General features: G+C 50.6%; 2 protein-coding genes and 1 non-coding gene across 12 annotated transcripts in view; 2 read left to right on the plus strand and 1 right to left on the minus strand.

Annotated features, from left to right (window-relative positions):
• Positions 1 to 22,860, plus strand: part of gskip (gsk3b interacting protein) — a 34,470-nt gene that overhangs the window by 5,436 nt on the left and 6,174 nt on the right. Inside the window, exons 3-4 of one of the 5 annotated variants that reach the window (XR_011351023.1) lie at positions 4,068 to 4,516; positions 18,151 to 18,740. Coding sequence is in view for 1 of the 5 variants with exons in the window: in XM_069915839.1 (XP_069771940.1) it covers positions 4,068 to 4,226 (159 nt within the window). In the remaining 4 variants the exon portion in view is untranslated. Of the gene's footprint in view, positions 1 to 4,067; positions 4,656 to 18,150; positions 18,741 to 22,860 lie in introns of those variants that run through there. The other 4 variants (XR_011351025.1, XR_011351024.1, XR_011351026.1 and 1 more) reach the window with 4 other exon arrangements.
• On the plus strand, positions 11,066 to 11,138 carry trnat-ugu (transfer RNA threonine (anticodon UGU)). Its single transcript has one exon. It is a non-coding gene; the product is annotated as a tRNA-Thr (tRNA).
• vash1 (vasohibin 1) overlaps positions 15,007 to 22,860 on the minus strand; it is a 32,339-nt gene continuing 24,485 nt past the window's right edge. For all 6 annotated transcript variants that reach the window (XM_069915838.1, XM_069915833.1, XM_069915836.1 and 3 more), the window contains 3 exons: positions 21,747 to 22,128; positions 21,275 to 21,390; positions 15,007 to 18,290 (listed from right to left, as the gene is read on the minus strand). In XM_069915838.1, the coding sequence (XP_069771939.1) occupies positions 18,221 to 18,290; positions 21,275 to 21,390; positions 21,747 to 22,128 (568 nt within the window). In that variant the 3' untranslated portion in view covers positions 15,007 to 18,220. The remainder of the gene's footprint in view (positions 18,291 to 21,274; positions 21,391 to 21,746; positions 22,129 to 22,860) is intronic.

Raw genomic sequence — 22,860 nt, forward strand, 5'->3', positions numbered from 1 at the left:
ATAGTTGGAGATTTTAATTTGCCACATATTGACTGGCACTCCTGTTCTATAAAAAGAGCTGGATGGCTTGGAGTTTGGCTGGTCCAGATTCGTCACAATCCACGATGCTTCCTATCAGCAAACTTGCTGATTCAATTCACCACGTTGTCAACTGGGTCATTTATAGAGATAACAAACAATAATGGTCCGAACACAGATCCCTGAGGTGAACCACTCGACACAGGCCTCCAGTCTGAAAAGCAGTCATCCACCACCACTCTGTTTTCTTCCACTAATCCAATTTCGAATCCAGTTTGCAACCTCTCCATGTATAACCTAGTGCCCTGACCTTCTGAACCAACCTCTCATGTAGAATCTTGTCAAGGGCCTTACTAAAGTTCATATAAACAGCATCCACAGCCTTTCCCTCGTTAACCTTCTTGGTAACTTCCTCAAAAAAAAACTCTACAAGATAATTTAAACACGACCTACCAATACAAATCCATGCTGATGTTCCGAATCAGCTGCTGACAGTACAATTATCTATATCCAATCTCAGAAATCCTTCAAATAATTTACACACTACTGACGTCAGGCTCACTGGCCTAATAATTGCCTGGTTTACTTTTGGAGCCCTTCTTGAACAGCGGGACAACGTGAGCCACCCTTCAATCCTCCGGTACCTCCCCTGTGACTAAAGACATTTTGAATATATCTGCCAGGGACCCTGCAATTTCAGTTCTTGTCTCCCTCAAGGCATAGGGGGAATATCATATCCGGTCCAGGGGTTTTGTCCACCTTTATTCGTTGCAAGGCAGTGAGCACCTCCATATGGTCCATCCTTATTCATGATGCCAGTTGCCTGTGTAAATACTGATGCAAAAAAATTGTTTGAAGACCTCCGCCATTTCATGAGGCTCCACACGTAGTTGTCCCTCTGATTTTCTAGGGGTCCAATTTTGTCTCTTATTATCCTTTTACTTTTAATATATTTGTAGAAACCCCTTGGATTTTCCTTCCCATTATCTGCCAAACCACCTTTTTGCCTTCCTAATTTCCTTAAACATTCTCTTACATTTTCTATACTCTACAAGTAACTAATTTCCTCCTTGTTGTCCATACTGCAGATATAGCCCCCTCCTTCATCAACTCTCCAATATCCCTTGAAAACCAGGGTTCCCAATGTCTGTTAGCTTTGCCCTTCTACAACATTATTTCTGCACGCTCAAAATGTTGTCCTTGGAGGCTTTCCTTGCCATAAAATAACTTATTTCAGTTAACTTTTTTGAGATCCTTCCTCAAAATTGGCCTTTCTTGAATTCAGAAACTCAACCTGAGGACCAGACCCATCCTTCTCCATAATTAACCTGAATCTAATGCTATTATGGTCACTGGACTCAAAATGCTCACCTACAGACTTCTGCCACCTGACCTGTCTGGTTCCCTGATGGGAGATCAAGTTTTGCATCTTTTCTCGTTGGTATCTCTATATATTGATGTAGAAAACTTTCCTGTACACATTTGACAAACTTCAAACCATCCACGTATGAGAGTCCCCCGTGTGTGCTAAGTTAAAATCTTTCAGTACCACAACTTTGTTTCTTACTATCTCCCCACAGATTTGCTGCTCCAATTCTCAGAGTATTGAGTGGTCTGTAATACCTCCCTATTACTGAGCTCATCCCCTTCCCGTTCCTCAGATCCACCCATATGGCCTCTGTAGACGAGCCTTCAGTGCTGTCCTGTCCATACACAGCAGTGATATTTTCCCTGACGAGTAATGCCACACCTCCTCCTTTCCTCCCTTGCCCTCTATCCCATCTGAAACAACGAAACCTTAGAAAATTGAGCTGCCAGTCTTGCCCCTCCTGCAACCAAGTCTCACTAATAGCAATAATGTCATAATCCCATGTGGGAATCCTCGCTCTAAGCTCATCCACCTTCCCGACAATACTCCTCACGTTGAAGTAAATGTATGTGAGACTTTCTTTCCTGAACAACCCTGTCTTCGCATACAGTCCTTGCATAACTCTCATCGACCTCCACCTTACCATCTGTTCTAATACTCTGGTTCCCCTCCCCATGCAAATCTAGTTTAAATCACCCCCCACCCCTCTCAGAGCAACACTAGCAAAACTACCTGCAAGGATGTTAGTTCCCCTCCAGTTCAGGTGCAAACTGTCCCATTGAAATGGGTCCCACCTTTCTGGGAAGAGAGCCCAATGATCCAGAAACCTGAAGCCCTCCCTCCTGCACCGTCTCTTTAGCCACGTGTTAAGATGGATTATCTTTGGGTTTCTCGCCTCACTAATACATGGAATGGGTAGCAATCCTGAGATTCCAACTCTGGAGATCCTCTCCTTCAACTTTGTTACCAACTCTCTGAACTCTTTCAGGACCTCCTCACTGTTCCTGCTCACATCGTTAGTCCCTACATGTGGTTGCTCATTCTCCCTTCTGAGAATCGGGACCACGTGATCTTAGTTATCACAGACCCTGGCACCAGGGAGACCACAGAACCTCTTTATCCTCCTATCAAATCCCTTATCCCAACTGCATTCCTCTCTTCCCTCCTTCCCTTCTGAGCTGAGGATCCAGTCCCAGAGACCTGACCACTACAATTAGTCTCTGGTAAGTTGCCAACAGTATTCAAAACAGTATACCTATAGTTAACAGGAATGGCCACAGATCTACCCTTGTCTCTCTGCCTATTCCCTTTGCCCCTCCTGAAGGTCCTTCCTACACTTAGAGGTGACTGCCTCCCTGAAGCTCCTATCTATCACAACCTCTGCTTCCCAAATGATCCAGAGTTCATCCAACTAGTTCCCTAACTAGATTTCCCAGGAGTTACAGCTGGATGCACCTCTTGCAGGTAAAGTCATTAGGAACACGTGCTCCCCCTGACATCCCACATCCTGACATCCCACATCCTGCAATTGGAACATTGGCTCCATAACTGAATTCTTGCAATAAACACAATTAAAGAAACTCACTGGCCCTAATGAGGAGAAACCTCTTCGTCAGTCACTATTTGACAAAGCTGCAATGTCAATGCCTCACTGAGCCAGTCCGTCACTGGCTGCTCCAATAGCTGTCCCTCCTTTAATTGCTCTCAACCTGTTAACTTGGTTGCTTTCTAGCCCTAATCAATTGTCTCAATCGAACAAACCCTTACTCCATTAATCTTTCACGGCTTCCTCACACTGCAATTAAAATGGAAAGGCGCATGAGCCCTGCTGATGGCACTCTTGCCTGTGCAGTCGGCCTTCTCTCCCAGAGGAATGATGTTTTTGGCACAGACAAGAAGGGCTAAATGGCCTGTTTTCTGTGCTGTTGTGTTCTATGGTTCTAAGTTTCAGCACCTGAGGCCCTTTAGAAGCCCTCGTTGCCTTCACTGCCCTCTAATCATGATTCCCATGAAGCCGTCTCCAGCAGACTGCAGCCTGTGTGGGTCCTTCAGCTGCTGAGCCCCTCTCTGGTCCAGTGCTGTGATCACCGTCCTACCCGGTCATCTCCCATGCTTCTTAACGGGGACAGTCTTTTTTTTTCCCGTGCCTTTTTTTTGTCGCCATGCGCTGGTCCGCTACTTCCCTGTATTCTTCAACTACTTGCGCGATACGCTGTCCAACACGGGCATTGCCTTCCAGGATTTTTTTTAAAAAGGTCTGCTCCTTTCACAGGCCGCTTAAAGATATGGAGCAGCACTGTGTCTCTGCTCCCCACTCTTCCAGGTCCACACCAGCGGCAGCGCTACTGTCACAGCACTTCTGGCCGTGATGCATTTTTTATATAAATTGTGTCTGATCTTCATCCAAAGTATCAGATGTGTTGTGGAGAATTCATCACTTTTACTCCTGAGCAGGTAAGCTCGAGACTAAACAGGAGACGCTGGTGATTGTCCACAACACATCTGATAGACCTAATCATTTCACTTGCTGAACTCCATTGTTGGGACTGTTGATGTTGGTTTAAGGCTCTTCATTTGAAAGATGTATGGAATTGTCCACTTCCTACGAACACCTAGTGCTGCTGGGTATTGGTGGTTACCTTGGTTCACACATGATACTGACCTGCCTTTTGTCTTCCAGGTGGTAGCTTACAACTTTGACCAAGTGGATGAGTCCTTGTCGATGGAGTTTCATGAGACCATATATTCCCTGTTGGACTTGCTCAGCCCTGCATATCGTGATGCCTTTGGCAACGCACTTCTCCGCAAACTAGAAGTGTTGACTAATAGACAGGCGTAACAGGCCCTGTCAGCAATTTTGCCTGGGTGTACAAAGTTTCCGACTAAGGTTTAAGGCCGCATGCATCTGGCAGAAAGTTAGTGGTTTGCTCCCTTTTCCTTGTTCCTGCAGTGTTGAGAGTATTTCCTTCCAGTGTTTTTTTTTCCCTTTGACAGACTCCTCTACAGGGGGTCAGATTTGGACAAGCAAAGAGGAAAGGAACAGTGGGGAAGTTTCAGGATGGAAGAGGAGTCTGGGATCAGTGTTCATTTTGTGCTGCCAACCACTTGGTGGACTTTCTTGTCTCCCAGGTTTGTCTTTACTAAGTTTCATTTTGCATGCTGTTTGAGTTGTTAGCTTGATTTTAAAATAAACCCTTTGTATACACATAACAGGTGAGGGGGGAATGGTTCACTTTTTTTAAACACAAATAAATATTTTGGCCACAGCCTTGCTCTTTTTATGCTAAACTTTGATTGACCACTAGATTTTGTTTTTTTTGTCCTTGGATCTTGTGTTATTCATGCATCAACTGAAAAGAACTGGGTTCCTGTGGCTCTAATGGTTCCTATATGGTTGAGATCACTCTACTGCAAATTACCTGCCTTGTGGGGAATTGACTCATTTTCTGAAGGCAGCCCCAAAAACCATGGCTTCACCAAGAGCAGAGGCTTGTAGGAATAACAGCAAAGTTTGAGCAGTAACCTGTCAGAGCACAAGTTATCAACAACTGGTATCGGTCTGAATTTCAATAGAAATGTGATCGGAAATGCCAGTTTTAAACAAAACCGTGGAGCCCACAGCAAGCCGAGAATTTCTGGCGGAACTTGGCAGATCAGACAGAGAGCCTGAATAGTGAAGTATACAACAGAACATGCAAGAAGAAATGGAAACTGTTTTGGGGGGGTTACCTAAAGTGGGGGCAAAAAAATCACCATTCATGTGGTTGGGGTTCAGGGTGTACAGGGGAATAATGTTCCTCAAGTTTGCTTTTGGACTCCCCTGACACGAGACGAGGCTGAGTACAGAACTGTCACTGTAGGAGTGAAAACATGATGCTGGAGAAACTCAGCAGGTCAAACAGGGTCCTTTATATAGCAAAGATAGATTCAGAACCAATGTTTCGGGCTTGAGCCCTTCATCGAGGTGTGGAAAAATATCGACAGGCACTAAATAAAACGGTACAGTGTGATGAGCACTGTTCCAGGTACAGAAAGGAGGGGGGGACAGCAACAAGAGGGGGAGGACATATGTTTTCTCAGTGACGAGAGAGGGAAGGCGTGGAGAGCTCAGGGAAAGAAGACAGGGGGATCTCCAGTTTTTGCTGACTGGCTCTCCTTTCTTCAAAAGGATTTTGTGTACATTTTGACCCACCATACTTCCAGCAGGATGAGACAAAAAGGTGGGGTAGGTTATCCAGTCCTGCCAGAGAGCAAAAGATTCAATCTATCCATAACTTCCTGATCCATGGTCAATAACATTGTCCCTATATCAAATAGAAATGGAAGCAACTGAACCGGCACCTGAAATGTTCCAGGGCCCCTTCGGCCACGGGCCCCTTCGGCCACGGGCCCCTTCGGCCACGGGCCCCTTCGGCCACGGGCCCCTTCGGCCACGGGCCCCTTCGGCCACGGGCCCCTTCGGCCACGGGCCCCTTCGGCCACGGGCCCCTTCGGCCACGGGCCCCTTCGGCCACGGGCCCCTTCGGCCACGGGCCCCTTCGGCCACGGGCCCCTTCGGCCACGGGCCCCTTCGGCCACGGGCCCCTTCGGCCACGGGCCCCTTCGGCCACGGGCCCCTTCGGCCACGGGCCCCTTCGGCCACGGGCCCCTTCGGCCACGGGCCCCTTCGGCCACGGGCCCCTTCGGCCACGGGCCCCTTCGGCCACGGGCCCCTTCGGCCACGGGCCCCTTCGGCCACGGGCCCCTTCGGCCACGGGCCCCTTCGGCCACGGGCCCCTTCGGCCACGGGCCCCTTCGGCCACGGGCCCCTTCGGCCACGGGCCCCTTCGGCCACGGGCCCCTTCGGCCACGGGCCCCTTCGGCCACGGGCCCCTTCGGCCACGGGCCCCTTCGGCCACGGGCCCCTTCGGCCACGGGCCCCTTCGGCCACGGGCCCCTTCGGCCACGGGCCCCTTCGGCCACGGGCCCCTTCGGCCACGGGCCCCTTCGGCCACGGGCCCCTTCGGCCACGGGCCCCTTCGGCCACGGGCCCCTTCGGCCACGGGCCCCTTCGGCCACGGGCCCCTTCGGCCACGGGCCCCTTCGGCCACGGGCCCCTTCGGCCACGGGCCCCTTCGGCCACGGGCCCCTTCGGCCACGGGCCCCTTCGGCCACGGGCCCCTTCGGCCACGGGCCCCTTCGGCCACGGGCCCCTTCGGCCACGGGCCCCTTCGGCCACGGGCCCCTTCGGCCACGGGCCCCTTCGGCCACGGGCCCCTTCGGCCACGGGCCCCTTCGGCCACGGGCCCCTTCGGCCACGGGCCCCTTCGGCCACGGGCCCCTTCGGCCACGGGCCCCTTCGGCCACGGGCCCCTTCGGCCACGGGCCCCTTCGGCCACGGGCCCCTTCGGCCACGGGCCCCTTCGGCCACGGGCCCCTTCGGCCACGGGCCCCTTCGGCCACGGGCCCCTTCGGCCACGGGCCCCTTCGGCCACGGGCCCCTTCGGCCACGGGCCCCTTCGGCCACGGGCCCCTTCGGCCACGGGCCCCTTCGGCCACGGGCCCCTTCGGCCACGGGCCCCTTCGGCCACGGGCCCCTTCGGCCACGGGCCCCTTCGGCCACGGGCCCCTTCGGCCACGGGCCCCTTCGGCCACGGGCCCCTTCGGCCACGGGCCCCTTCGGCCACGGGCCCCTTCGGCCACGGGCCCCTTCGGCCACGGGCCCCTTCGGCCACGGGCCCCTTCGGCCACGGGCCCCTTCGGCCACGGGCCCCTTCGGCCACGGGCCCCTTCGGCCACGGGCCCCTTCGGCCACGGGCCCCTTCGGCCACGGGCCCCTTCGGCCACGGGCCCCTTCGGCCACGGGCCCCTTCGGCCACGGGCCCCTTCGGCCACGGGCCCCTTCGGCCACGGGCCCCTTCGGCCACGGGCCCCTTCGGCCACGGGCCCCTTCGGCCACGGGCCCCTTCGGCCACGGGCCCCTTCGGCCACGGGCCCCTTCGGCCACGGGCCCCTTCGGCCACGGGCCCCTTCGGCCACGGGCCCCTTCGGCCACGGGCCCCTTCGGCCACGGGCCCCTTCGGCCACGGGCCCCTTCGGCCACGGGCCCCTTCGGCCACGGGCCCCTTCGGCCACGGGCCCCTTCGGCCACGGGCCCCTTCGGCCACGGGCCCCTTCGGCCACGGGCCCCTTCGGCCACGGGCCCCTTCGGCCACGGGCCCCTTCGGCCACGGGCCCCTTCGGCCACGGGCCCCTTCGGCCACGGGCCCCTTCGGCCACGGGCCCCTTCGGCCACGGGCCCCTTCGGCCACGGGCCCCTTCGGCCACGGGCCCCTTCGGCCACGGGCCCCTTCGGCCACGGGCCCCTTCGGCCACGGGCCCCTTCGGCCACGGGCCCCTTCGGCCACGGGCCCCTTCGGCCACGGGCCCCTTCGGCCACGGGCCCCTTCGGCCACGGGCCCCTTCGGCCACGGGCCCCTTCGGCCACGGGCCCCTTCGGCCACGGGCCCCTTCGGCCACGGGCCCCTTCGGCCACGGGCCCCTTCGGCCACGGGCCCCTTCGGCCACGGGCCCCTTCGGCCACGGGCCCCTTCGGCCACGGGCCCCTTCGGCCACGGGCCCCTTCGGCCACGGGCCCCTTCGGCCACGGGCCCCTTCGGCCACGGGCCCCTTCGGCCACGGGCCCCTTCGGCCACGGGCCCCTTCGGCCACGGGCCCCTTCGGCCACGGGCCCCTTCGGCCACGGGCCCCTTCGGCCACGGGCCCCTTCGGCCACGGGCCCCTTCGGCCACGGGCCCCTTCGGCCACGGGCCCCTTCGGCCACGGGCCCCTTCGGCCACGGGCCCCTTCGGCCACGGGCCCCTTCGGCCACGGGCCCCTTCGGCCACGGGCCCCTTCGGCCACGGGCCCCTTCGGCCACGGGCCCCTTCGGCCACGGGCCCCTTCGGCCACGGGCCCCTTCGGCCACGGGCCCCTTCGGCCACGGGCCCCTTCGGCCACGGGCCCCTTCGGCCACGGGCCCCTTCGGCCACGGGCCCCTTCGGCCACGGGCCCCTTCGGCCACGGGCCCCTTCGGCCACGGGCCCCTTCGGCCACGGGCCCCTTCGGCCACGGGCCCCTTCGGCCACGGGCCCCTTCGGCCACGGGCCCCTTCGGCCACGGGCCCCTTCGGCCACGGGCCCCTTCGGCCACGGGCCCCTTCGGCCACGGGCCCCTTCGGCCACGGGCAATAAACAATCCAGGCAGTCACTGGAAAGTTTTCCATGGTAAAGGCTCTGGCATCTGTCGAGATTCCTGCAAGCTCTGGTTCGGGGGACCTTGGAAGTTCCATACGAAGTCCCTCTTCCATTGTCCACCCTGGAAACACTCCCTGACTCTTGTGGGGAGGGGGGGAGGGGTGGTTGTGTGCAGGGTGGAAGAAGAAGAGGGGAGAGAGAGAAAGTGGGTAACTAATCAGAGGACGAGGTCTGGTCGGCCAAGGGTGACCTTGACCCACGGGAAATTCTCTGTTGAACCATAGATCCCTGTCTTAAATGGATCATACCATTCTGGGGATTGGCTTCAATCCCACTTTCCTAGTTGCAGTTCTGTATCAGTGACTAGCTTTAGGGACCTTTTATAGCAAACTGATGTTTTACAGCATTTCTCTCTCTTCACCACCCCCCCCCCCCCCTGTTTCCAGCTGACCCTGTTGAGGACCAAAACCCTATGTCATTTGACGCATACAGTTTTTGGTGTTTTCAGACCAATCTATATCATGTCTTTAACATGTTCGCCACGTTTGGGGTAAAAGACTGTAAAGGATGGCATTAAACTGGCGTTAATATAATGAGCAGCAATGGACAATGAAGCAGACAGTGTTTAAATTGTGTGTGTTACCCAAACCATTAGAGTCCAGGCCAAAATCTAGAAAGTTACTTCAAAGTTCAGTCTTCCAAATTCAGTGTTGAAGCGCAGGCCTTTGAAATTTGATGCCCAGAATTAATGTTGAACTGATGGGAAGACTGGAGTTGGAGCTGCTACAGACTCTCAAATTCTCCTCTTTGAAGAAATGTCCATCCCCACAAGCTGTGGTCATAACACTCGTGGTCCTTCTGAAGGCAAGACTCAAACTGGGTGGTGTTCACAAAGCTTCCAAGTCCCTGCACTGGTCTCTCCAAGTGACCTCCACTGTTAGTCACAATCAAAATGAAGCACTTGGTTTCCAAAGAGACCTTCCTGGCACAGGTCAATCCACCAGAAAAGGCCCAGTCATTCACAGAGCTGACTTTGCTCTGATCCCACAGAATGTCTAGCTGCAAGAGCTGCTGCAAACAGCTGTTTCCTCTCCTGCATCAGAACGGTTCTCCCCTGCAAAATCACAATGTATCTGCAAATGTATTGAATCTGGAACAAGCCTTCCCTCACTTCCTCCACTTGTTGCTGGGCAGTTTTGGTCACCTTATCTAAGGAAGGATGTTCTTGCAATGGAGGGAGTGCAGAGGTGATTCACCAGGCTGATACCTGGAATGGCAGGAATGACTTAGGAGGAAAGATTGCGCAAATTGGGATTGTACTCGCTGGAGTTTAGAAGATTGAGAGGGGATCTCATAGAGACCTATAAAATTCTGGCAGGACTGGACAGAATGGATGCAGATGGGATGTTTCCAATAGTGGGGGAGTCCAGAACCCGGGGCCATGGTTCGAGGATAATAGGCAAACCATTTAGGACCGAGATGAGGAGGAATTTCTTGACCCAGCGGGTGATGAATCTGTGGAATTCATTGCCACAGAGGGCAGTAGAGGCAGGTTCATTCAATCTATTTAAGAGGGAATTAGATCTATTTCTTCAGTATAAGGGTATTAAAGGTTACGGAGAGAAGGCGGGGACGGGGTACTGAACTTTAAGATCAGCCATGATCTCGTTGAATGGCGGAGCAGGCTCGAAGGGCCTACTCCTGCTCCTATCTTCTATGTGATGTGTGAAATGTTTAATGTTTTCTGTGAGCATTCAGTCCCTCCTGTCCTATACTATCCTTAGTGATAATCCCATTTTTACTAAAACGGGACCTTGTAATAATGGGTTAAGGAAGAAAAGTTTAGGGGCCACAGAGAATAGTGGGAGTGTGGAATAATACAGAATGTGTAATATTACACAAAACTCTTTTGCCTGCCTTAAAACATTCAAAGTAAAACCACAAAATGCTAGAGAAGTTCAGCAGGTCAACCCGATGTTTTGGGCTTGAGCCCGTCATCGAGGTGTGAAAAATGGCAGCAAGTGGCGATGAAACGAGGGAGGGGTCTCTGCTCCTTTTATGGGTGCCATGAGCCAGTCCACTGCGCCTCTCTGGTCTGCAACCCCTCAAGGCCGCTGCAGCACAGGTGCTGTCATCTGGTTGTGGCATTTCATTTAAAAATACCATGGACACAGGCCGTTTTGAAGGCTGCATTGAGCCGTCAGCATCAGAACCGGGCGGCGGAACCCTGCGGAGACGAGTGTGGTGGGGTGGCCCCTCTGCTGGCGGTGAGGAGTGTGGCCTCTGTTGGGCATGTAGTGCTGCGCCCTCTGGCGGCCGCGCCGCAGCGGTGCCCCCCTCCGTGGCGGTGAATGCGGGAGCCCGTGGATGAATGGCGTGGGAGCGCGCAGCGAGCGGCCATAGAGCGAGACCGAGCGGCGGGGAGGAATGTGTTAGGGCGGAGAGCGGCGGCGCTCAGCAGTGTGGCTCCATAGCTCAGTGGTTAGAGCACTGGTCTTGTAAACCAGGGGTCGCGAGTTCGATCCTCGCTGGGGCCTCGTGCTTTTACCGGGGGGGGGGGGAGAGGGTCTTGATACAAGAGATCAACAGAGAATAGTGGGAGTGTGGATAGCAGGGGGTGTGGCTTATTCGGCCCATCAATCCTCTTCTAGCCCCAGGTGATCATAACTCAGCGCCACCTTTTCCCTGTATCCCTTAATTACCCCAACTATGTGAAAATCTAAATTCTAAATGGTGCTGGAGAAACTCAGCCAGAGTCATAATGAATTCAGTATCAAATCAAATTAAGGACAGTATTAATTAAGGTGTAATATTAAATCGAAAACGTGAAAAACAAATTAGTATCCAGCAAATGAGAACCCGAGTGTTGATGCAGGAAAGGAGCATAAGTCAAGAGAAACGGGCAGCATTGTAGAGAAATTACTCTGGGGAATAAGGAAAGCAAAATTTAGAGCCTGAACACTGGATCCCTGTAGTAAACGAGACAAAGGAGTGAGCATTTGATTTAAAAATGGAACGACAATCACTGGGATTGATTTGACAGGGATTTTCTGAGTTACGGAAACAGACCTTTCGGCCCAACCTTCCATGGCCATCTTACAGACCACACTAGTGATTCGGACAGGAGGTAGGTCAGAGCCTGTAACCTCCACATGATGAGCTACAATAGAGACATATCCTGCATTTTCTGTGAGATCGAACTCTTATTATTCTCATCTCCATCTGGGCATAGAATTATCATTAGAACAAGTCAGCACAGAAACAGGCCCTTCAGCCCATCTAACCTGTGCTGAATTAATAGTCTACCTCATTCCAGACTAGCCTTCCATACCTCTTCCTGTAACTGATCCATCCTGCTTATCAATCCTGCATTGATAAGGACACGAGGTTGTCTGTCATACTCCAGGACAGTGCAAGGCACCAGAGCATTGGTCTGGTATTTATTCTGTACACTTCAATCATACAAATTAGAAATGGAAAATACAATCCATTCATCAAAATTCGGCTGGCGTCGCATGTGAATGTAGAAACCTTGGGGGCATGTACTGAACACAGGTTGGCATCAGTGTGGCCAGCGCGACAGATTCAGTTCAAGCCTCGTCACACCTCACGGTGGCAGTGATGGACAGCAACCTTCCCACCCCAGAGGCTCAGTGAGACACATCACTGCCTCCCTTTTGCCAATAAATGGAAAATACAATCCATTCATCAAAATTCGGCTGGCGTCGCATGTGAATGTAGAAACCTTGGGGGCATGTACTGAACACAGGTTGGCATCAGTGTGGCCAGCGCGACAGATTCAGTTCAAGCCTCGTCACACCTCACGGTGGCAGTGATGGACAGCAACCTTCCCACCCCAGAGGCTCAGTGAGACACATCACTGCCTCCCTTTTGCCAATGGGCTTTTTTCCATCCCAGCATCTACTTTATACCTCAGGCAATGTGACAGTGCAACACCCTCTGAATCAGGCTGGTATTGTTCCCAACGTGGCAGCTCTGGCACCTCAGTCAATGTGTGTGCCTATCTCACCAGTCCGCTCCAAACCTTGGCAAAGGAACCCGTTTATTTGGACCAGTGTGTCAGAAACAAGTCCAATGTGTCAGTTGAACTTGGGACCTGGGCTCCAACCTCTCCTGTCATTCAATGTGATTGTTTCAGACCTGGATCCACTCCATCATTCAGCATGGCTCCACAGCCTCCGTACCTGGGCTCGCATCACTGACCCTGATGTTACAAGGCCAGCTGACCTCCACTCTTCCACACCAGAGAACTTGCGCAGACCACTCAGGTTAACCTGAGTATCTCCGCAAACCAGCACCGACCGAACTGCGCTGGGAAAAGCAGCTGAACACTGGAAGAATCCACAAACTCTGTAAGGAGTTTGTATGTTCTGCCTTGTGTCTGCATGGGTTTCCTCTGGGGGCTCTGGTCTCCTCCCACCATTCAAAATGTACCGGGGGTTGGCAGTTAATTGGGCAGCATGGGCTTGTGGGCCAGAAGGGCCTGTTACCGTGCTTTATGTCTGCATTGAACCAGATCCTGGTTCATATCAGTTTTGGCATTTATAAACGGCATTGTCCCAGGGGTTAGACTCCTGGGACCTGCTTTGACTGGCTTCTAGTTTATTGGGGTTTCAGTTCCTGAGAAGGTCTCAGTAACTGCAAAGGTTAGATCAGGGCCAGCCAAACTTGTTCAACATAAGAGCCACATATGATAACTTCAGATGTTTGAGAACTGCAAGACATGGAAAAGATATTACATACATGTTTTTACTCTCACCTGCACATTTTGTTACAAAACTTGTATAAATATTAAGAAATACATGTGCATAATAATATTTATTTGTGTGTGTAGTTTTTAAACTGTTACTAAAATACACGTACAGTATCTACTTGCGTAATAGTCAAGTTTTATGGACCAATTTTGAGGGTAAATTTTACTACTTTTGACCGTGGTGAATGCCTGTGTCATTTGGGGTGTCAGGAGCTCATTTGGGCTGGTGGGCGGGGCCTAGGCATAGGGACCTCTGTGAGCTGCATATTATATGTCAAAGAGCCACATGTGGCTTGCGAACCAAGGTTTGGCCACCCCCAGATGGGATTCTATCAGAGAGCTTCGATTACAAGACCAAACATTGGGGAAATGGCTGTTCTAGAAATATCTGGGATAGCAAGATTATAGCCCACAGAAGCATGACTGAGAGATGGGCAGCTCAGTGTTCTGGGGTACAGATGCCTCCAGTGTGACAGGACAGGGGTGGGGAAGAGGAGGAGATGTACTAATGATTGGGGGGGGGGGGGGGGGGGGAATATCATGGCAGTACATTTGGGGAGGTGGGATGGGTAGAAGGTGGAAATAAAGAGGTGGTCACTCTGATGGGATTGTATCCTTGGCGGAGGTCACAGATAAATGTGGAATTAGTAGGTTATTTTAACTTCATTGATACTGCGTGGGATTCTCATATGGGGATTAAATAGGGCAGAATTTGCTGAGTGTGTCCAGGCAGTTTGTAGATTGCCCTGTTGAAGAAAGGGCATCTTGCGGTGAGGCTGGTGATCGAGGCATGGAGCGGAACACCTATGCTGACCAACTTGCCCATCTGAGCTTGCACCATTTACCTGATATCCCTCTAACCCTCTCTGTGTACCCGTCCATATGTCCTAATTGTACCCCCGCCATCATTTGCTCATTTCACAGATGTACCACTCTGTGTTTGGAAACATTGGCCTCTCAGGTTCCTTTTAATTAACCATAGTTAGAGTCAAAATAGGCCATTCAGCCCATCAAGTCTGCCCCTCCATTTTCCCACTCAGCCCCCTACGTGACCTTTGACATTATTTGCTGCTCACTTTCATACTTCATCTTTTCCCTCCTTATGAGTTCTTAGTCAACTTCTATATGTTTTCTGCAGTTTCCCCGTCCTCCTCCTTCCCACTCATTTCTGCTTCCTTGTTCGCCCTCTATTCTTCACGTTGGCGTTATCCCTCCTCAGCCACAGTGGTGACGTTTTTCCATTCGAATATCTCCTCTTTTTTGTCTGTATTTCTCCTGCACCTTCCCCATTTCTTACAGAAACTCCACCCACTGCTGCTCTGCCCCCTTCCCATCTACTTTGGCCAGTTATTCTCTCGTGCCGCTGTAATTCCCTTCACTCCACTGAAATACTGACCCATCTGACTTTAGTTTCTCCAAGTTACATCTCAAATTGAACTTTATCCTATTGTGATCACTGCCCCTCACGGTTCCTTTACTCCCAGCTCTCGAATCACCTCTGGTGCATTACACAAAACCCAGTCCAGTGCAGCCAATCCCCTCGAGGGCTCGTCAACGAGCTGTTCTTAAAAAGTCTCGTAGGCTTTCTACAAATTCTCTCTCTTGAGATCCATCCCCAATCTGGTTTTCTAAATCTACTTGCATGTTAAAATCCCCCATGACGACCACAACATTGCCCTTCCGACACACCTTTTCTCTTCGCTGTGGCAATTCCACATCTCGGCCACTGTTTGGAGGTCTGTAGAGAACAGCCAACCCTCACCATTTCTTAACTCACCCACAATGATTCTATATCTTCTGATCCAATGTCACCTCTTTCCAATGATGTAATGTTCCTTACCAACAGAGCCAGACCACCCCCTCCGCCTACCTGCCTGTCTTCGATACCCTGTGTATCGTGGGACATTCAGCTCCCAATAACATCCATCCTTTAGCCATGACTCCGTGATGGCCACAGCATACCTGCCGATGTGTAGCCGTACTACACGATCACCTCCTTTATTCCTCATGCTGCGTACATTTAAATATAAAACCTTTAGCCCTGTATTTGTTACATTGACTCTGTTCCTGTTGCATTGCAACGCGTCCCACTGGCTGCAATGTTGCCCTCTCTGCCTGCCCTTCACACAACCTCCCTACCAGCCGTCCCAACGTGCACCAACCACCTCTTCCTCTTCCCTCTGGTTCCTACTGCCCTGCCAATCTAGTTTAAACACACCACCCCCCAATGGCATTAGCAAATTCTCTGCCAGGATATTGGTTCCCCTCCAGCTCAGGTGCAACCTGTCCAATTTGTACAGGTCACTCCTTCCCCAAGGAGTTCCAATGATCCAAGAACCTGCACCATCTCCAGCCACTCATTTCTCTATACTATCTTCTCGTTCTGACCTTCCCCAGCTCGTGACGCTGGCAAGATTTAAACAAACACCTCCCTTTCCTGCTACTTTTTAAACACTCTGTACCTGCACCCCTCCGTCCCTCTGCTCCACAATGCTCTTTATGGTCCTGCGCTGGTTCCATTTTACCCAAATTCAGCTCTTCTCCAAGCAAATCTGCATCTGCCATTCCTCAGGCCAGCTCCTCATCTGGTCCAGATCCTATGTAAACCCAGGTAACTCTACACCATAGAACAGTCATCAGGATACTTACTTACCTTGTCACAAATATCCTTGTGTATATTACAAAAATCAAGAGTCCCAGTACTGAACCCTGAGGCACTCCACAGGTCATGGCCCTCTACATCCACTCTCTGACTCCTATCACGGAGCCAATTTTTTATCCAGTTATCTCATTGGCCTTCTATCCCATGTGCCCTAACTTTCCATGTGGCACCTTATCAAATGCTTGACTAAAATCCATATAAATAACATCAACTTACTTGCCCTCATCTACCCTTTGTCACCTTTGATCAGGTTTGAAACACGTGATTTCCCATGCACGAATTTTCCTTTGGCCATCCAAATCTCAGAATCCCCTCCAGCAGTTTCCCTACTTCTGATGTCAGACTAACAGGTCTGTAGTTACCAGGAATATTCCTACGACCCTTTTTAAACCACGGCACTCCATTTGCCATCCTCCAGTCCTCTGGAACTTCAGCAAGGAGTTAAAAACCTTTGTAGAGGCCCCAACAATTTTGTTCCTTCCTTCCCAAAATGTTCTAGCGTGCACCTGGTCTTGAGCTGGAGATTTATCCCCCTTGATATAATCTAAGACAACTAACACATCTTCACTACTGATGCAGACATGCCCTTGGCTATCTTTAGTTACCTCCCACTCCTGCTTACCCTGCTCCACAGTAAACATATTCACAAAATATTCATTTACAACCTTCCCCATCTCCTTCAGCGCTACTCATCGACGCCCTTCCTGATCTTTGTTCTTCCTATATATAAAATAATTTTGTATTTTCTCTTACACAGCCAGCTTATTTCCATCTTCACCATGCTCCTACTCTTTCTTATTCTCCTCTATCTGTTGTTCTCTCTGATCCTGCCCTTTCGCCCTTGTTAACCACGGTTCCTTTACCTTGCCATTCCTGCCCTTTACCTGATTGAAAACACGTTTGTCCTGGACCTTCCTATCATACTCTTCAAACCCTCCCCACTAACATTTTCATCCAGTTCAACCATGATGAAATTGGCCTTGCCCCAACTGAGGATTCTAATGTGTTATCTTTTTCCATAACTATCTTAAAGCTGCTAGAACTGTGGTCACTGGCCCCAAAGTGTTCTCTACCTACCTCAGTTACCTGACCAGTTTCACTAGCCAGTGCAAGGACTAATATTGCCCATCCCCAGTTGGCCTGTCCACATATTGTGGAGAAAGCTCTCTTGGACACATTTAACAAAGTTCACCTCATCCAATTCCCCCCCAATGCCGGGGAAGATGAAATCACCAACAATACCAACTTTGCTATTTTTGCAACCATCACCAATCTCTTGACATATTTGATCTTGTATCTCCCTGGTGTATCCTGGTAGCCTGCAGTATCCACCATTCCTTTTCATTTCCTGATTTATACCATATGAATGTTCTCCAGCAACTTCCTCTTAAAAGATGACTGTGGTATTTGACTAATATTGCAACCCCCTCACCTCTCTTCCCACTGTTCCCCTTATACCTGTAACTACAGTACCAAGAACATCGAGCTCCAGTCCTGGTCTCCTTTCAACCATGTCTCCGTTCTAGTTACAACATCCCACTGTTCTATACTTATCTAACCCTAAGTTCATCCACTTTCCCTATTAGGCCTCTTCAAGATTTAAGATTCTTTTGTTGTCATGTAATGAAATGGACAATGTAATATTACACAAAATTTCCTTTAGTATGCCAAATATGGCATACTAATTCCCCACTGGACAGTGAACATTAGAAACCTTGCTAAGTTTTCCTTGTCTGGGCTAATGAAACCATAGCCCTGGTTACAATTGGCTAACTCAGAGCACTTGTAATAAAGTTGGGGGCCTCGCCTGCCTGCCAGTATGGCTCAGCATTCCCTGTTCCTTCTCGAGATCTAAAAAGAGTCTCTGAGATCGGCAACATCTAAATGAGGATCTGTAACATCCCCACAGGAATTGGGGATCGTTAATTAAAAATTGTCACCCCTCAGTTTACAGTCAAACCGAACAGTTTCTATCCAAGTATCTGTTCTTTGACTGAAAAGCCTTTCTTTGAAGATTAGAAAACAATTAAATAAAAATGTAAAAAGTTACAGTTGGTTTAATACTGTTAGCTGCTACGTTGAAATACTAAATCGCATCCTTTGTTCTTAACAGGTTAATGCACACAGGAGAGAGTGGACATCAATGCACAGTGTAGTCAAACACGAATCCCAGAGTAGAAAGCTCACACACGGATCTGGTAGCCCACATCATGCAGGCCCTTTTGTTCTGTAGTTTTCTTCTCTCCTGAAGATCTGGAAAACAAACAAGGAACTCGTTCACAATTCCTAACTGAGCAAAGGTGTCAAATACATGTTACAGTGTGGAGCAGGAATCAATACTGCTCAGATTTAATAAGAGGTGCAAAATACACCTATCAAAATGACAAGTAGTGTGTCTGCCGGCAGGAGGTGGGAGATTGCACTGGATGATCATTCCTGCAGGGAAACTCTTCAGATGCTCTCATTTAGTACCTCACCGAGGGCAAGGGAGAGCCACTGACATCGAAGGAAGGCAGAATTGTTGAATTACTGCAGAAGAGTGGCACTATTTCAACAAAGTGCAGGAGAAACTCAGCAGGTCATGCAGCATCCACAGAAAGCAAAAGGCAGAGCTCAGGCCCGAGAGGTCAACTGCCTTTTACTTGAACGTCCTCATTAACTACTCCGGGACCACCTTTACTGAAACATCACTTTTCTTTCCTGCACTGTGAATATTTATTTATCTAACTATCCTTTATACTTATTGCTTTCCGTACTGGGGTAATTAATACATCGTATTGTTGTTGGTGAATCCTGCATCCCTTCTTGGCTGCAGGAAGTAGGAATTTTGATGTATTTGTGTATTATACTTCTGGATATGGCAATATTATTATTGCAACCTTGCTGCTTGTGGGAGGCTGGGGAAGAAATTGCTGAGATATTTGCATCATCCTTGGTCTCAGTGCCTCACAAGTCTGATGTTTTATCCAGGAAGGTTGATGAGGGCAGGGAAGTGGATGTTGTAGATATGGATTTTTCTAAGGCGTTTGACAAGGTCCCTCATGTCTGGAAGGTTAAATCACATGGGATCCAAGGGGAGTAGTGGAGAGATGTTTTTCTGATTGGAGGCCTGTGACCAGTGGGGAGCCACAGGAGTCAGTACTGGGTCCACTGCTGTTAGTCATCTAGATTGACAATTTGGATGTCAGTGAAGTTAAAATGATTAATACATTTGAGGTGACATGAAATGTACTAGTGTAGTGGACAGTGAGGAAGGATATGTAAATTTATAACAGCATCTAGAATATAAAAACAAAGATGGAATGCTGAGGCTTTTTAAGGCATGGGCCAAGCCACATAAGGAGTATTACGAACAGATTTGGGCCCCATGTCTGAGGAAGGATGTGCTGGTGTTGGAGAGGGTCTAGAAGAGGTTTACAAGAATGATCCTGGGCCTGCACTCGCTGGAGATTAGAAGAATGAAAGGGGATTGAAAGGATTGGATAGAATGGACATGGAGAAGATTTTTCCATCAGTGGGAGAGTCTGGGACCAGAGGGTACACCCCTAAAATAAAAGAATATCCCTTTAGAACAGAGATGAGAAGAAATTTCTTCAGCAGAGCTTGATTAGTAAGGGAGGAGAGTGGCAAATGTTCTGAGGAGAAGGCAGAAGAATGGGTTTACTGAAAAAATACTCAGCTACGATTTGATAGCAGAGCAGACTTGATGGGAGAAAATGGCCTAATTCTGCTCTTGTATCTTATTATCTTACAGTTTAAACAAAGCTAGTGTAAAGAGGACAGGATGGGAAGGCTGGGACAGGGGCCCCATGTTGGGCAGGCAGAGGTGGAACATGATGGACAGAGGCTGTAGATTGGCAGATGCCAGACAAAGGGATGGAGAAGCAAGATAAGCCAAGGGGTCAGACAGAGGAAGATGAGTCACACAGGAGGGCGGTGGAGGGGGCGATCTGAGACAAAAGCTGCCTATGCTGGTTCCGATAAGAGAAGGTCAGAAGGTGGTGTAGAGAGACCAGATGGAACCGAGGTGAGAGGGGGAAGATTCAATGGGAGACTGGGTTGTTTAAGCATCGAGCAATGGATTAGTTTAAAAGAATGACTGTCAGTATGTGACACTCTTCAGGATTAGTCACCTCTGAGTAAGGAGTGTCTGCGCTGATCTCTCATGCTCTGATACTGAGTGGTTCTAAAAGCAGGCAGCACATTTGTGGAACTCAAGAGAAGCTTTTTGGCACACTGGCCCTCATTAATCAAGGATTGAGGACAAGAGCTGGGACGCTATGTTGAAGTTGTGTAAGACACTGATGAGGCCAAATTTGGAGAATTGTCTTACCTCTCTGCAGGAAAGATATCAATAAGATGGAAAGAGTGCAGAGAAAATTTACAAGGATGTTGCCTGAACTTGAGGAGCTGAGTTGCAGAGAAAGGTTAAACAGGTTAGGACTTTATTTCCTGGTACATTGAAGAATCAGGGGAGATTTCATTGAGGGGTATAAATAGGGTAAATGCTTTTCCTCTGAGGTTGGGTGATGTAACAACTAGAGGACATGGTTTAAGGGTGAAAGGTGAAACAATTAAGGAGAACATTTGGGGGAACCTCTTCACTCAGAGGGTGGTCAGAGCATGGAAAAGAAAATGGCAGCACTGCCCCTAGTGCGGACCCGGGGAGAGTGGAGAGCGGAGACACAGCGTTCCTCCGCAGGGTCCTACTGCCCAGTCCTACTACCAATGGCCCCTACAGGCTTTAAACGGCCTGTTAAAGGAGCCGATGGTGTATTATTTTTAAATTCTGTGATCAGAGACAAAGTGTAATCTGACATTTCTGTTTTATTAATGACAACACATAGTATCTGATATGATCTAAATGAGCTGCTAGTAAAGATGGATTTGATTTAAACCCTTAAAATTGGACAGGTACATGGATGGGAGGGGTATGGAGGGCTATGGTCCGGTCAATGGAACTAGGTGGAATAATCGTTTGACACAGACTTTATGGGCCGAAGGGCTTGTTTCTGTGCTGTAGTGTTCTGTGGGAATGTCTCTCAGATAAACATAGGACTCTTCACCAAGTATTGAACCTGGAGATCAGACCACAGGACATGTCTAAAGGTGAGTTTGAGGATATCTTTAGATCACCAGATAATGTACATCTGATGAAACAGGTTGGTGGGTTATTACAGAGCAGTTAATGGGGGAATTGAGGAGACTCATCCCAACACCCATGTTGCAGCTCCTACCTTCTCTCACTGCGGCCATTCCTGCGATGCGGGCTTGACTGGCTGCGCTGGGGTGATGACGTGTCCTTCTTCCTCTCAGGAGTTGGGGACGAGGGCATGGCTGCTCCCTTCACAACCTGCAGTGGGTCAGGGAAGGAAACAAGCTTATCACCTTTCTAGTGAGTGCCCCCCAAACCCACCCCACCACAGCCTGCCAGCTGTTTCAGGTGGAGATGCTGGGCTTAACTCTCCCAGGGAAAATTGACCACCTCTCTCGTGTCTCTGTCCAGAAGCACCAAACATATTCACCCAATGGTTTAAAACCTTTGCTCTTGCAGGGGAACTAATCATCAGCTGTTAAATACTGGACAGATTCTCAGCCCTTGTGCATCACTCCCTGAAGCCAGAGGCAACTCGGCTCAGGTGTTACACTGGCCTTGGTGGCAAGGCTCAGATTCCTGTAACAGGTTAAGAGAATGGCCCCAGGCCTTGCCTTCAGCCGCATATCCCGGGTGTGTCGCTCCAGCTCCTTGCGCAGCTCTTCCCGGCTCAGCTTCTCCACGTCCAGAACTGAGTGCTTCCACTCCACCTGCTCCACACTGTGAGGGTCGTGGGACACGTACTGGCCAATCTTGACCTTCTTCAGCGTGTGCCAGCACTTCCTGTAGGAGGCCTCAAACTCTAGGATGAGGTCAAGCAAAGTCCTGCACACGGGGGGTTTGAACATGAGGTCCTCACGCCGGCTCATGCCCAGTGTACCAAAGCGCCCGGCATGGTGGATCCCCAGCACTATGTGGCGGAAGTGGTTCCCTGAGAACTGAGTTTTGAAACTGATAGGGAATCTCTCTACACCGGGCATGTTGTTGGTGAGGTAACTGAACACACACATGAAGGAAAATCACACCATCGGGTGACTGGGGCAGTTTCAGCACAGGGACAACATCTATGACCAGGACCGTCTGCATGCAGCCACCACTGAGAAGGGATGACCAGGGAGTGTGGGCAAGGAAACGGGATCAGAATGGGGAATTAACACCGTAGCAGGTGGAAGAAGCTGACCAGCTTTCTCCAACATGGAATCTGACTCGGTTCCCCTCTCCCAGCCAGTGTTGGAATGGAAGGAGCATGTTTCATTCTGCCCACCATCAGAGGTTCTGCCTGAGGCCTGTGGCCACATCTATCCCCTGATGCTTTCTGGAAGTAAGTCCTGGAGTCATCCATCCCAGAAGCAGGCCATTCATTTCACTGAGTCCATGATGACCATTAATCACCCATTCACTAAACCTGCATTGAGCCTGTTTTATTCTGCCCAGATTCCCAACAACTCTCTCCTCCCCACTACCACCCACTCACACCCCAAGAATAACATACAGTAGCCATTTATCTTCCACAGCTGCACGTGTTTGGGATGTGGAAGGGATGTACGTAGTCACAGGATGAGTGCAGGCTTTGCCTGAAGCAGCTGAGAGCGTTTGTTGAGCAAATGTAACTCCAAAACCCGTCTGTCTATGGAAATTCCTGCCCTCCTTTCTACTGTCAACAATGATCCAAAGTTACTTTATTTTCCAACGCTCCAAACATTGAAATTATGAACTAGTTATTCATCT

The sequence above is a fragment of the Narcine bancroftii genome, chromosome 2, assembly GCF_036971445.1.
Source record: "Narcine bancroftii isolate sNarBan1 chromosome 2, sNarBan1.hap1, whole genome shotgun sequence".
NCBI lineage: Eukaryota > Metazoa > Chordata > Chondrichthyes > Torpediniformes > Narcinidae > Narcine > Narcine bancroftii.